Raw genomic sequence first — 14,569 nt, 5'->3', positions numbered from 1 at the left:
ATTTTCATAGGAATGTTAATATGCATTCAAAACAGAAAAAGCACTTGAATGTTGTGTCCATATACAATATTACATCTGGCCATGTACAGTTATTCCACCTGTTCTCCGCAGAAAGCTCTTCCCATAGTGCACATATTTCTTCAGCCACTCGGGGCATTTGTGAATGTAGTAGTTCTTATTGTATTCTAATCGAGCTTTCTCAGTATCCCATCTTAGTTTGGTGATGAGAGCTTGTGGTTTTGGAGCGATCCATGTCAGTGTCTGCAGGTCCAGTGCTATGAAGTCTTCTCCATCATAACCGTACTGATTAAAACCAACAATCTCTCCTGTCTCGTCGTCCCATTCACAGCCGTTCATCCTCTGTAAAATATGGGAGCCTGAGAGAGAGAGAGACATGGCAGAATAGTCAGCATTGATATCACATCTTCACCGCAGAGGCACACATATCCACAGACACCAAAACAGAAGATCTACACTGTTATTGGCTGCATGGAAGCCACTCACAGCCAATCATCATCTGGACAGTGTGGACGACTCAGAGAGAGACAGAAAGCAGAGACTGCTGGGAAACAGAGTGAGATCTACCCAATGCAGGGCTGATTTCAGTCTAAACACAACTTTAGTGGCAAAGGAACACCCTAATGACTACCGGTAGACAGGAGAGAAATAGCAGAGAAACATAACAACCCAACAGTCATGGAGAGCCACTGTCACCAACAAGAGTGTTATCACGGCTGGTGGTGGTCTGTGTTTCTTAAAGGATAAGGCTGGTGATTTTCTATATTCTTCTTATTGTCAACAAATCTCATGTGCAGAGTCAAACCAACAATAGATTGATCTACTAACAAGTATTGTGATTATCCAAAGCCTGATATATCTTATTCCTCTGTACCGAAGACCTCTACTGTTGTTATTGAAAACATGTCAGTGAGCCACACTGCTGTACTGGATGATATGTTCCTTTGCCATTAAGACAATGACTACTGTATTTGTTTAGAAACTGCTCCAAAGACTACTGATAGCTGGCGAAGGAACATGTCAAACAGTGCAGAAGTGTGGCTCATTGATGTGTTTTTAATAGTTTCTGGACAACAACGGATGTCTACTGCACATATATCAGGCTTTGGATACACACACAATACTTGTAAGTAGGATAAGTTCATTGTTGCTTTGGCTCTGCGCATGAGATGTGTTGACAATAAGAAAAATATAGAAAAGAGCCATGTCCTTAAACTGGTCCATCCATCAGTAAATAATTTCATAAAGCCACCAGCATTTTTACCTGCAGATGCTGACGAGGTTTTTGGGATGTGGACTTAGACCAAAGGTAGCAGTAATGGCGGGACTCTGTATGTTTCACTCAAGTATGTGAATTATTAGGGTTCCTTATCAAAAACATGGAGAAGGTATGTGTGTGTGCACATTTGAGCAGTAGAAGTCAAAGATGAACATAAAGATACTGTACCTCCAGTTTGGTTTAAGCGTTGCTTCAAGCTGTCAATGTTGGCTCTGAAGACCTGCTGATTACCTAAACACTTCAGAGCATACCACTCCAGATGCTGTGGGTCGTCCTTTATCAATCTTTTCATCCAGTCCTGTTTGGGTTCTGCTGTCTTGATGTTGCTGTCGCAGTAACCCACCTGAACTTCATCAACCATTGCAGCGCCCACAAACTCTGGGAAGTTTGGCACTCCAGAAGTTGCAGTGAGGAAATATTTCAGGGAGTGTTTCACTGTAGGATAAAGAAGGTTTTCAGGATGTGAATGGTATTTTATACAATTTTTTTGTTTAGTTTTGTTTGATTGGTTAATTGGTTGTCAATTCCCCCCCACAAAACTTTAATTTCTATTAAATCACAAATAAATCAAAAGTAATATTTTTGTTGAATGTGTATGTTGAGCAACAAGTGATGTAAATGGCCAGTATACAATATTTTTTTAAACAAACAAGCATTCACAGCACACTTGTTGAAGCAAGGATTTGCTAAGTTGCAACAGAAAAATAGGCCTATTATACTGTAGGAATGTTATTGTGCATTAATTAATGTAACTCTAATACATCAGAATGACTGTAAAAAAATATAGTGATGACAGTCATACCAAAATATAAATAATATTATTGGGGGGCAGCATTGGTCGTTTCAACATACATTGCGGTCTCCTAGCAACAGTGAGCGGTGGTTTCCTATCGTCAAGCTTTTTTCAACATGTGATCATGACATTGATATTTTACAAACAAAGTCTAAACTTATAATAACTCATAATGCACCGACTTAATAATAATATAATCGTATGTCATTTTCATTATCGTTAGTTCAATGATATGATTGAAAAAAAGTGAAAGTGAAACTGTGCAGTGACAGAGTGGTGCAATACCGAAGATAGATAGAGGAATAAAACAAACAACTTTTACAGCAACAACAGGAATAACACTTAGAATTATAAATGTGATTTTACCTGGTGAGACAACGTGAGAGAAGAGGAGCAACACAATTAATTTCCTCATCTTGTTTGGATAAGTAGGCAGAGCTCCAGAGCCAGAGTCAGCTGATGTTAAATGTGTCTTTAATACTGACAAGTACGTGGGGCGTGTCTGTCAGTGAAGAGTCACAGTTCAGATGTGACCGATAAGGAGACCAATGTTGTTAAAGGGAAATATTCTACTAGGCTAATTATGATAATAAGAATGATTATTTTTCAACAGGACTATCAAATCCAATTTGTAATTTGTCCAGTATGAATGTGACATAACAAACTGAAAACCGATGATATTGTTCTTAAAAAAATCATCACCATATATTATAAATTATATTTATCTTTTTTAACCTGAAACGAGAAATCGCCCGCCATTTGTCCAGAACAGGTCAACATAGACTGCCCAGTGCTGCTTTCCCCAAAGTAAACACAAAATCTACTTAAGCCTGACTTCATGAAGTAATGAAAAACTCAAAAGTTGCTAAGTCAGACTTTATTATGTTATAAGAAGTTACAGGAAGCCTACTACAAAAATAACTTTCCAGTTCCGGGAATGATAATGCATTGTAATACAATGTTTTTACAGTATACTGTAGGTCATGATTTTATTTTCCAAAACAAATCTACGTTTTACATGCATTTCTACAAAATATAATGTAGGTATTATGCAGCTGTTATTAATGCTGACAACCCATTTCTCCACTGACAATTTTAACCTGCTGCGCATATTTCTTTATTTAAAGGATGCCTTCACAATTTTTCAGAGTGTCTTAGGTGCCTAAATGGACATTTAAATAGTTTTTTTTTTTTCATCATGCAATCATTCCTCTTGTTCATACTGACCATTAGAAGATCCCTTCGTAATGCACTTACAATATAAGGGATGGGGGACAAAATCCACAGTCCTCCCTCTGTGCAAAAAATGTATTCAAAAGTTTATCTGAAGCTAATATGAAGCTTCAGTTGTCCAAATGAGTCAAATCAAGTAGATATCTTTCAACATTACAGTCTTTTTAGTGCCAAAGTCCCTCTTTTTGTTACTATTCTTCCATCGCAGTTCAACAGGGAAACACAAAGAGGGAATTTGATGCTAAAAAGACTGTAAATGTGTCAGATATCCACTTGATATGACTAACTCAGACTGCTGAAGCCTCATAAAAGCTTCAGATCAACTTTTAAACACATTTTTGCACTAAATGACTGTGTGGACACACTGGATTTTGTCCCCCATCACTTACACTGAAAGCACATTTGAGGGGGATCTTTTAGTTGCCGGTATGATTACAGCGAGGAAAACCTCTTTCACTGTTCATATGGACACCTGACTGTTGATTTAACAGACATGAAAAATGGTGAACCTGTCCTTTAATTATTTACATTGTTAATTGCAGCCAGAGTGTCGAGGCAACGGACATGAGGATCTGCATCCTACTGTCCTCCAGGATGCTGTCTCGGATGATTCAAAATAATAGCTTCTTCTCGCGAGATTTCTGTATAGACCTCTTTACCCGTCCTTTAATCTAAAGCCATTTTTTACTTTATTCGTGACTGAACTTGTTTTCGGAGTATCATAAAATCCTCCACGTGCCACGATAATCGTCTCATAAAAAATAAAACATCTCTTTTTTTCATCTCACTAGTAGCAACGACGAGGGAGCGCCAGAAGGAGCCACACTTGGAATTGGACGCGTTCTCGCGAGATTTCGGTTAGTTCAGTTGAGTAAATGCCACGTCTTAATACACAGCTACAAGTAGTATCAGCGTAGACAGAAATATCAGCAGTTTACCGAGCAGAGGCACCCAGCGGCCCAACAGGCAGTGATAATTTGCACAATCTGGTAAGAATTAACTTTTGTGCTTTTCATTGTTATCGCAGTGATATTGCTCCGGCTGCAGCGACATGTTAGCAAGTTGATTTGTAGCTAGCTAGCCAGCTAGCAGGCTTTCTTTACAACTTTAAGGAAACCGGTGATCAGTAGTCACTGTTTGATGACTGGCTTTTACTGTTTACTGTGAGATTAAAGTTCACGCTTTTCTGTAGTTAAGAGATTATCAATCCGCTTTACATCCGACGTGTGAAGCCGCAAGCAAATAAACAATCACAAGACAATTTAGCTTAAACTGAGTCAAACTCACATGGGTAGTTAACAATGAATGTCTCCTTACGGTTTTAACTTGAATACAGTCTGCATGATGTTACATCAGTAGGCATTGATACCTGCTACTGCAGTATTAAATACTATAACATTGCATTGTTTTATAACAATATTAATGGACATCTATGTCTAGCATAGCATAATCTTAAAGGATAGGTTTGCAGTTATTCAACTGTGTCTCAAATCAACAGTCAAGTGTCCATATGAACAGTGAAAGAGGTTTTCCTCACTGTAGTCTTTCCTCTTGTTCATACTGGATATTAAAAGATCCCCTTCAGATGTGCTTTCAGTGTAAGTGATGGAGGCCAAAATCCACAGTGTGTCCACACAGTCATTTAGTGCAAAAATGTGATTAAAAGTTGATCTGAAGCTTTTATGAGGCTTCAGCAGTCTGAGTTAATCATATCAAGTGGATATCTGACACATTTACAGTCTTTTTAGCATCAAATTCCCTCTTTGTGTTTCCCTGTTGAGCTAGAAGTATAGTAACAAAAAGAGGGACTTCGGCACTAAAAAGTTGAAAGATATCTACTTGATTTGACTCATTTGGATGCTGAAGCTTCATATTAGCTTCAGATAGACTTGTAAATACATCTTGGCACAGAAGGAGGACTGTGGATTTTCACTTCCATTGTAAGTGCATTATGAAGGGATCTTCTAATGGTCAGTATGAAGAGGAGGAATGATTACAGCAAGAAAAACCTGTTTCAATGTTCATTAGGTCACCTTACTGTTGTTTTAAGATAAGCTTGAAAAACTGTAAACTCATCCTTTGATGCAGCACAGAAAGATCGCCACGTGTGCTGCACAGAAAAGCTGCAATGATTCATCGATTAATAGATGAGTTGCCAACTGTTAAATCAATCACCAAGTATTTTGATGATCTGTTAATTGTTTGGAGTCATTTTTTAAGAAAAAAATGTCCAAATTCTCTGATTCCAGCTTCTCAAATGTGATTTGGGAAACAGTGATTCGACACTTTTAACCATTTTCTTACATTTTATAGACGAAACAACTAATGGATTAATTGAGGAAATAATCATATCATATTTTACTGGAAAAGCCCCATTTTCAGTCAGCGCAGTGGCCTGATTCCAGTGCAATATGAATATTTTCCATGTTGGCACTAAAAATGCAAACTGGCTGACCGGTTGAAGAATGGATAGCTCACTGATGGTGATAATCTGCAACACATCTGACTACATACAGGGTGTGCTATGGTGTGAGTAGAAATGCAACTTTGACCATATGGTGTCCACCTTGTCGGCTTTTTAATGTGAATGTAGCACAAAAAATCTCCCAAATACACTTCAGTCTTGTAGAGTTATGAATTTATGAGGTCCTTCCACAAGGTGAGGAACCCAAAAAAAAAAATATAGTAAAGCTTTATGAGTGATTTTTAACTCTTTAGCAGTTGTCGCAGGTTCCCACAGATGAAATAGAATCATAGAATTATGTGTCACAGGGAGAAAGATGGATCATTTTAGGCTCCTTCCCAAACTGATCCCTACTCACTAGCGCTTCACTATGTAGTGTCGCTCTGCACTCACACTCACAGCCGGGGAGGCTGCTGCGCTTTAAGGAGGCTGTTGTGTGTTATGTGTCTACGGTAAAAGCATAATGTGTCAAAAACGATCATCATGTCACACAAATCACACAGGGATGCTTTTCTCGATTGATCGATTGGTTGTTCGGCTCATAAGATGTCAGAAAATGGTGAAAAATATTGATCACTCCTTCCCAAAGATCAAGATGACTTCCTCATATGTCTTCTTTTGTCTCGACCAACAGTCCAAAACTCAAAGATGCTCAGTTCACCGTCTTAGACGACTAAAAAAAAACAGAAAATATTCATATTTAAGAAGCTGGAACCATAGAATTTGGACTTCTTGTCTTTCTTAGTTGATGATTAATTTTATAGTTTTCAATTAACTGATTGCACTATTGACTAATTGTTGCAGCTCTGGATGGTTCCTTTTAGCTCTACTGCATGTTCTGTTATTTTCAACCCACCATGAAAAGTTATAGTACAATATAGCAATACAGAAAATGTTTCCTTTATTATTCAGCACCTGCACCCAAGACACATGAAGTAGCTTAGGGTGTAGATGTAAACAGGACCTCTGAGTTTAATCATCAGCCACTTTTCATTTATTTTATGTTTTCTTCTTCCCTTTTCTTTTCGTCAAAGGGAATAATATGGGCTGTTTACGTCTGCTGGCACTGACACTGGCCACATCCGCAGCACTGCTGTTAGCCTCCCATTCAGCCATCGCTCACAGCCACTCTCATGGCGACCACGGACACGCCCACTCCCACGGCCACCATCATGGCCACCATCACCACGGTCACTCCCACGGAGAGGACGACGACCACGGCCACTCTCACGGCCCTGAGGTGAAGATGTTCCACGGGGCGAGCAAGTGGAGCGCTGAGGCCAACATTCCCGTAGAAGAAGAGGAGCACCACGGACACGCCCACTCTCACGACCACGGACACGCTCACTCTCACGACCACGGACACGCTCACTCTCACGACCACGGACACGCGCACTCTCATGATCACGGACATGGGCACGCTCATCATGAGGATATCGTTCGGGTGCACAAGGAGGAGAGTGGACACGGGCACGCGCACGGAGGGGAGAGGGTGAAGAGGGAGGCGGAGGGAGAGAAGAGGAGCACGGTGGAGCTCTGGACGCAGGTTACAACTGACACAATGGGTTTTAATTCTGTCTGGGAATAAATATCCATGTTAGACACAGGAAGGAGATATTCAGTGTTTTGTCCTGTCATGAGCAAGATACTGTCATGGGTGTTTGGCAGGGTCACGCTGACTCTGTAGTAAGCGGCCTCACAGTTGTGAAAGTCTGTTTCCTCTTTTCCTCTTTCACATTTCAAATAAAAATATGTCAACCTGCCACAGTAAACATGGGCATAAAGCTGGAAGAAGAGCCAGTTTATTCTGTTTAATCAACATGCTAAAGGTTTTCTGTAGAAATTGACATTTAAAAGCTGTAGTTTGGTGTGTTGTTTTACTGTTGAATTCTGTTGTAAGTGTTCATGTTATTTTGTCGACCTGAACCTTACAGTTTAATGCAGTTGAGTATAATTTTTCTCAACACTATTGCTGATTCATCTCTGTCACCAGAGGTAAATCAGAGGTCATGACTGTTGTAAAGTCAGCAGTTCTCTGGATGCATGATTAATTTTGGGCCGTCGATGACAGCGATGTGTGCAGCCTGCAACTTTTCATCAGTGCTTTGTGTTTTCAGTTTACTACTACTAGTTTCACTGGTTCTTGTAAAACTTCTTTTGCTGCTTCTTTTTTGAGGAACTTGTGAGTCCTGTCTGTTTCCCATCATAGCTCACAAACACATCATATGGCCTGGACTCACAACAGCCAGCCTTAAGCTCATTATCTAAGCTCTTAAAGCATCATTTAGTTATCTGTTTTTCATTGACAACACCATTAGTAGCATCTCATCTTTTTACTTATCAATAACAATATCAAATCCAAACAGATTTGTTCTTTATAAATGACGTTCCACACATCCACAGACATGTTTTTTTGCTAAATGAACTGATGATTCTCTCCTGCAGGGTGACGACACTAATGACTCGTGAACTTCCCTCCGTCTCTGTCCGCAGGCTATTGGAGCCACCCTGCTGATCAGCGCAGCTCCTTTCCTCATCCTGTTCCTGATCCCCGTTCAGTCCAACAGCGACCAGCACCAGAACCTGCTCAAGGTGCTGCTCAGTTTCGCCTCCGGTGGTCTTCTGGGCGACGCCTTCCTCCACCTCATACCACATGCTCTGGGTAGGTAGTTGATCCATAAATCTCTGTTTTTAATGACTTTTTTAGCTCAGTTTCATACTTAACTGTAATCATTCGACCCTTTGAGTGTAAGGAGCAGCTCAGTGTAGGCTTCCAGCAACAATAGAGATAGAAAAAATAATTATGGTTTATTTACATAGAGCTATGAAAGTGTGAAGTTACTTAGTTTAACTACAAGTTTTACGACTTTTCACTGTTTTCTAATGTTTAATGATGCCTCTCTGTCAGTGATTTGTGAATGTGAACAGATAAAACACTCCTGCGAAACCTTAACGTACTAAACATACACACAGTATTTTCTGTCAGCTACCGATGACAACGAACAGACGCTCCCCGACAACACAGATACGTCAAGCGAAAGTGTTGTCAGTCTCTTCAGTTTGGCCTTTTGAGATTAAAGTCTGTTTCCTGTGTCATGTTTGTTCTGCACAGAGCCCCACTCTCACCATGGAGACGAAGATCACGGCCACTCGCACGCCAGCGAAGAATCACATGACCACGGACACTCTCACGGTATGCGATGAAGTTATTAGACAGCAGAGCAGATGAGTTGTGACATGTTTGCATCTCAGAATACAAAAAAAAAAACGACGTCTTTTTCTCTTAGTTCAAGTGTCACCTGGTAATCTGGTTATTGACAGGTGTTAAACCAAAGTAATTTACCAAAACCAGTAAACTCTGGATCAAACTCTGTTCATCATTTCCAACCAGTGTTGCCTCTCTTCTCTCCACAGGAGCTGCCCACGGTCACATGATGTCAGTGGGTCTGTGGGTTCTCGGTGGGATCATCGCCTTCCTGGTTGTAGAGAAATTTGTGCGTCTGCTGAAGGGAGGGCACGGCCACGGACATTCTCACAGCCACTCGCATGGTATGCCGGTAGACGCTGATCTAGTGTTAGAATTAATCGACAAATTGTTTGTTTTTGAAATGTTAAAAACTAGAGATTTCTTAAAGCTTTCAGTGATGCCTTCGATTTGCTTGTTTTGTCCAACATATGTTGAAGAACAACAGGAAAATTTGCACATTTCAGAAGATGGAACTAGAGAATGTTTTGGTATTTTTGCTTGAAAAATAACTGAAATCATTAATCGATTATCAAAATAGTTTGCAGATTAATTATCTGTCGATTGACTAATCATTTTTTTTAAATAAATGAACATTTTCAGCTGCTCCCAAGGAAAAGGTCAGCGATGGTGAAGAAGAGAAGGAAGAGGAGAAGAAGAAAGAGGAGAAAGACAAAAAAGACAAGAAGGCGTCTAAGAAAGAGGAGACGAGCACAGGTGAGCAAGAAACACAAAGATTAGATTAGATTAGAAGATGAGATTTTTACAGACTGAACTTTGGAAACAAAATAGATGAACAGATCCCTACAAACAATCGTTACACAGTACCAGTCAAACGTTGACTGTTACTGTATAACGATTGTTTTAGCAGCATTTTATTGACTATGAGTTGAATTATAATGCACTGAAACTAATGCTTTTAGACAGTATTTTGCCTACTTTTAACCTTGATGCTCTGACCTCTTTTGACCACCAAATAATCAAATCAGTGTTCACATGGGAAGTGAAATACCACAAAGAGTTCAGTTTTGGTTGCTGGTATTAAAAAAACATCCCACTCTGGATGGACCAAAAGTAACTCAAACTATACTGGTTTCCTGATACTGTATGATGGCCCAGTATTGGCGTTGCAAAATCAAAAATGATGTTTTACCTTAATAATGTCAACTGGTCAGTAATGCGTTTTTTACATTTAGTTTCATACTGCGAATACTGACACAACACTTATCAGGGCTGCAGCTAAAGATTATTGTCATTATTAATTAATCTGATGATTATTTCCTCCATTAATCAATTAAGCGGTTTGTCTATAAAATGTGAACACTCCAAAATCCAAAGATATTCAGTTTACTATCATGTATGACACAAAAGAAGCTGCAACCAGCAAATGTTTGGTATTTTTCCTTAAAAAATGACAAACGATTATTTGATAATCAAAATAGTAAAATTTTCTGTCGATTGACCAATTGATTAATCGAATGATTGATTACTTTTTTTATATTAAAAGCGAGTCTTACTTGCACTGTCTCCCTGTTTGTTACCTAGTGCGTTATTGATTGAATTTTAAGTGTGTAATGTATCACGTGTGCACTATTGCCCTAAAAAAATCCCACAATCGAATGAAAAAAGTTGTGTTCAATGCATGCACACTACTTTCTGAAAACCCTACTCATTACTTTTGAAAAAATGTGTAGTTTTCACACCACACCAATGGTCCTGCAAAATGATGATTCGTAATTAGAATTTACAAACTTACTCAACGTTAAGCTGTTTTTACTGGATGTAGGGAATAGAATATGAGGGACTGATTTTGTACTCAGCCTAAGTCATGTTTTGCTGGAGCCATAAACAGGTTTTCTTGGCTGTTATGAAGATCTTTATCAATCAATTATTTAGCGTCAACATCTTGTGTATCAAGTCCATTAGCTTGCAGGGGCTGGAAACAGTTTTTGTGCTGCTTCCCGTGAAGCTGAAACTTGTTCTTTTGGCTTCACCTCAGTCAGTCACGTCAGGGAAGATATGTGCTGTTGGCATTGTGGAAATCTCCCTCAGAACATTGTGACCTCTCCTTTTCAACACAAACTAGTGATCCTTTTAGCACAGAGATGTGCCACTGTTGAATCTTAATCCCTGACCCACTTACAAGAAGAGTGTTCCAGATGCAGTCTGGCTGAAAAACAGTGCATTTATCCACTCTCAAAAGTGTTTGCTACAACTTTTCTCCATTTTGTCCTCTATCACAGACATCAAGGTGTCAGGTTACCTGAACTTGGCAGCTGACTTCACACATAATTTCACCGACGGCCTGGCAATCGGAGCATCGTTCCTGGTTGGTCCAGCAGTCGGTGCCGTCACCACCCTCACCATCCTGTTGCACGAGGTCCCGCACGAGATCGGAGACTTCGCCATCCTCGTCCAGTCTGGCTGCACCAAGAGGAAGGTAGATTGCTTAAGCTTTAGTCAAGAGTCAAATATAAGAATAAAGAATATTTCCATCATCTTAGAAAGAATCTGTTTATTGGCCCGATATCCTGCTGTCACTTAAAAGGAATTTGCTTTTGGTTCTCAGAGGCTCTCAGCGTAAGGCAAGTTTATTTGCATAGCACATTTCAACAACAAGGCAATTCAAAGTGCTTTATGTAAAACATAAAAGAGTGTAATTACACACTGTGCCAAGAACAAACATACAGGAGGGAAACAGGGTTTTCCACAGGAACAGTAGTGTTTAGAAATGGTCTTTACTGTGTGAACTTTGCCCTCTGAGGTTAATATTCTACTTAATTAAAGTGAAAACATTTTTCTGATGTTACCAGAAGTGGTCTTTGTTGGTGGAGGTGGTCCACCACACTGCGGGAAACCCTTTGGTGTATATAAAAGCTGGTAAATGTACTTTGCAGCCATCTATATTTAAAGTTTCCCTCCTTGATTTTGTTTGTTTGAGTCCCAAAGTCCTTGAACGTCACTGTTGATGTCAAGAAATTCAACGTTATTTTTTCAAACCTCAAGAATGAGCTGCAAGCAAATTTGCGGCCCTAACACAAAATCAGGGTGTAATTATCGGTCATTAATCTTAATTGTTCACTATGTTATGCAGGTTTATTTTCATAGGAATTTAGTTTTTATTAAACTGTAAAATTTGCATAATGGTGTTGAAGAGGACTAAGAAAGAAACATGATGCCATGAATTCTTCATCTTTTTCTTTTATGTCGTTATTTTCTCTTCTGATTGCTCACAGTTTGACTCACAAGTACGGCCGCTCAAATTAAAATAGAAACAGGTCAAAGCAAAACGCAGAAAGTTTCACGACACGAACACTAGAGTTGAAACAATTAATCGATTAGTCGATCATCAAAACATTAATCAACAACTTTTATTTGATAATTTAATAATTGTTTTGCCATTATTCCAGCAAAAGTGCCAAAATTTCACTCTGTGTGACCATTTGATGCCTTTGTTTGTCATATATGAAAGTAAACAAATAAAAAGACACTTTTGAATATGTTAAATTAGGTTTTGCGAAACTGTCATGGCATTGTTCTTTTTTTCCCTGACATTTTATAAACCAAAACATTCATCGATTAATCGAGAAAATAATCAGCAGGTTCAGTGATAACGAAAATAATAGTTAGTTACAGCTCTATCGCCAACTATTTTGGTATTCAATTAAATGTTTTGAGTCATTTTTTTTAGGAAAAGAAAACAGCTTCTCTATGTGAATATTTTCTGGTTTCTTTAGTCTTCCATGACAGTAAACTGAATATTTTTGGGTTTTGGACGGTTGGTCGTGACAAAACAAGACATTTAAAGATGTCATCTTGGGCTTTTAAAACAGTGATGGTTGTGTTTCACCATTTTTTCGACATTTTATTGAACAAACAACTAATCGATTAATCGAGAAAATAATCAACAGCTTAATCGATAATGAAAATAATCGTTATTTGCAGCCTTAATGAACCCTTAACACCAAAGAAAATGTTATAAATTAATTAATATCTGTAATTTGTGTTTAAAATGTTGACAATCAGTCAAAAATCTTCTTTCTGTTTCCCATCAGGCCATGTGTCTACAGCTGCTGACTGCCCTGGGAGCTCTGGCCGGCACAGCTTGCTCCCTATTGGCTGAAGGAGTGGGCGCCGCGGCGACGGCCTGGATCCTGCCCTTCACAGCCGGCGGGTTTGTTTACATCGCTACGGTGACCGTGCTCCCAGAACTGCTAGCGGGTCGCTCCAGTTTCGGCCAGTCTCTGATGGAAATTCTGGCCCTGCTGTTCGGAGTCGGCATGATGGTGCTGATCGCTGAGTACGAGTGAGACGCAGCAGAACGGACAGAAACGACTTAAAGTGAAACAGGAAGGGAGGGAACAGAGAGACAGAGGAGGAAGGTTAAAAAAAAAAAAAGGCGGTTTTAAATAGAGTTCAAGTTTTTTTGTCAGGGGTGTGATCTCTTGTTTTTTATTACGTTCTGTTTTGGGACAAACGCCACCTATGGGTGATTTTCGTTTTCTTAGCAGTTCATGGTCTCATCCCTGATTTATGTTACGGTTTCTTTTTTTGAAAGGAAAGGTGTCTTTAAAAACTGTTCATCAGCAGAGACTTGAGAGCTGGAAGAAAAAAAAAAACCCTTTGAGGACTGCTGTGTTGTTCACTGAGGGCCTTTGTCAGGACAGGAAGATTCATTCTATCTGTTCGCTGGTCAACACTTTCACTACATGGACCATCCAGCTACATTTTAGAGTTTGATTATAGCTTAAACTGACAAATTGCTCCTTCCAAACGGCACTGAAATTCATGTAATTTTCCAACAATAAGACCAAATTTCCTGTCATTTGGCAAGTGAATGTTCCTTTTCAAATCATTAAACATTTCAAAGTTTGGCCAGTGAAAAGCAAAGAAATGGATGGCCTGGTTCATTAGTGTTCACTGCAGGACTGATCTAGGTCACATCAGTTTTACACATATAATGTTGCTTTGTCTGGAAATGCTGAATGTTAATATTTTTACATTCCACAGAATAAAACTAAATATAAATAAACTGTTGTGGTGTTTCAGCTGTATTTACTAAGGAATTATGTTTTTTTTTTTGTTTTTTTTTATGTTTGCTTTTAGACATTCCTGCACAATCAATTTTTTTCCCCCAATTGATGGTTAAAAATTGTTAAACATTTACGGCTGAGATGAACATTCCCAGTAAAGCTTCATAATTTTCAAAGTGGTGAATGATTTTCTGAATATCCTGTAATTAAAGACGTACTTGAAAATGTAAAACGTGACTGTGCTGTGATGATTAATCTGTAAATGGCTGTTTTAATTTAACAGATGAGTTGAAGCAGGTTTTGTGACATAATCTGCTATTAACAGAGCTGACCACAAGAGGGAGCCAGAGGCCTGTGGAAATAAAGATGTTTTTTTGTTTTTTTTTAATGGCCTCAATAGCTCCCTGGGAAAGACACGAAACAGTAGATTGACAGAAACAGTACAGAAGTCTGAAAACGTGTCACCTGATACCGATCTTGCTGACAAGAATCACACTAATGTGTT

At 39.1% G+C, this 14,569-nt stretch overlaps 2 protein-coding genes across 5 annotated transcripts in view; one reads left to right on the top strand and one right to left on the bottom strand.

The window, feature by feature from the left end:
• LOC121913619 (major histocompatibility complex class I-related gene protein-like) overlaps positions 1 to 2,656 on the bottom strand; it is a 30,742-nt gene extending 28,086 nt beyond the window's left edge. For 2 of the 4 annotated variants that reach the window (XM_042436352.1, XM_042436350.1), the window contains exons 1-3: positions 2,457 to 2,654; positions 1,466 to 1,732; positions 99 to 377 (exon numbers count right to left, since the gene is read on the bottom strand). In XM_042436352.1, coding sequence (XP_042292286.1) covers positions 99 to 377; positions 1,466 to 1,732; positions 2,457 to 2,505 — 595 coding nt within the window. In that variant the 5' untranslated portion in view covers positions 2,506 to 2,654. Of the gene's footprint in view, positions 1 to 98; positions 378 to 1,465; positions 1,733 to 2,456 lie in introns of all 4 variants that reach the window. The other 2 variants (XM_042436353.1, XM_042436351.1) reach the window with 2 other exon arrangements.
• Positions 2,657 to 4,156: 1,500 nt separating this feature from the next.
• Positions 4,157 to 14,296, top strand: slc39a7 (solute carrier family 39 member 7). Its single transcript, XM_042436263.1, has 8 exons — positions 4,157 to 4,312; positions 6,822 to 7,333; positions 8,281 to 8,449; positions 8,900 to 8,980; positions 9,202 to 9,336; positions 9,635 to 9,748; positions 11,275 to 11,471; positions 13,087 to 14,296. The coding sequence occupies exons 2-8, from the start codon at positions 6,830 to 6,832 to the stop codon at positions 13,339 to 13,341; spliced, it is 1,455 nt and encodes a 484-aa protein (XP_042292197.1). The 5' UTR covers positions 4,157 to 4,312; positions 6,822 to 6,829; the 3' UTR covers positions 13,342 to 14,296.
• Positions 14,297 to 14,569: the final 273 nt, after the last annotated feature.

The sequence above is a fragment of the Thunnus maccoyii genome, chromosome 15 (genome assembly GCF_910596095.1).
Source record: "Thunnus maccoyii chromosome 15, fThuMac1.1, whole genome shotgun sequence".
NCBI classification, from domain to species: domain Eukaryota; kingdom Metazoa; phylum Chordata; class Actinopteri; order Scombriformes; family Scombridae; genus Thunnus; species Thunnus maccoyii.
The sequence above is the reverse complement of the archived record's forward strand: the minus strand, read 5'-3'. Positions and strand labels throughout refer to the sequence as shown.

Coding starts and splice junctions, on each gene's coding strand:
- slc39a7 (XM_042436263.1), top strand. CDS start 6,830: ATGGGCTGTTTACGTCTGCTGGCACTGACACTGGCCACATCCGCAGCA. Junction 8,450..8,899: donor CCTCATACCACATGCTCTGG/GTAGGTAGTTGA, acceptor TGTTCTGCACAG/AGCCCCACTCTCACCATGGA. Junction 8,981..9,201: donor TGACCACGGACACTCTCACG/GTATGCGATGAA, acceptor TTCTCTCCACAG/GAGCTGCCCACGGTCACATG.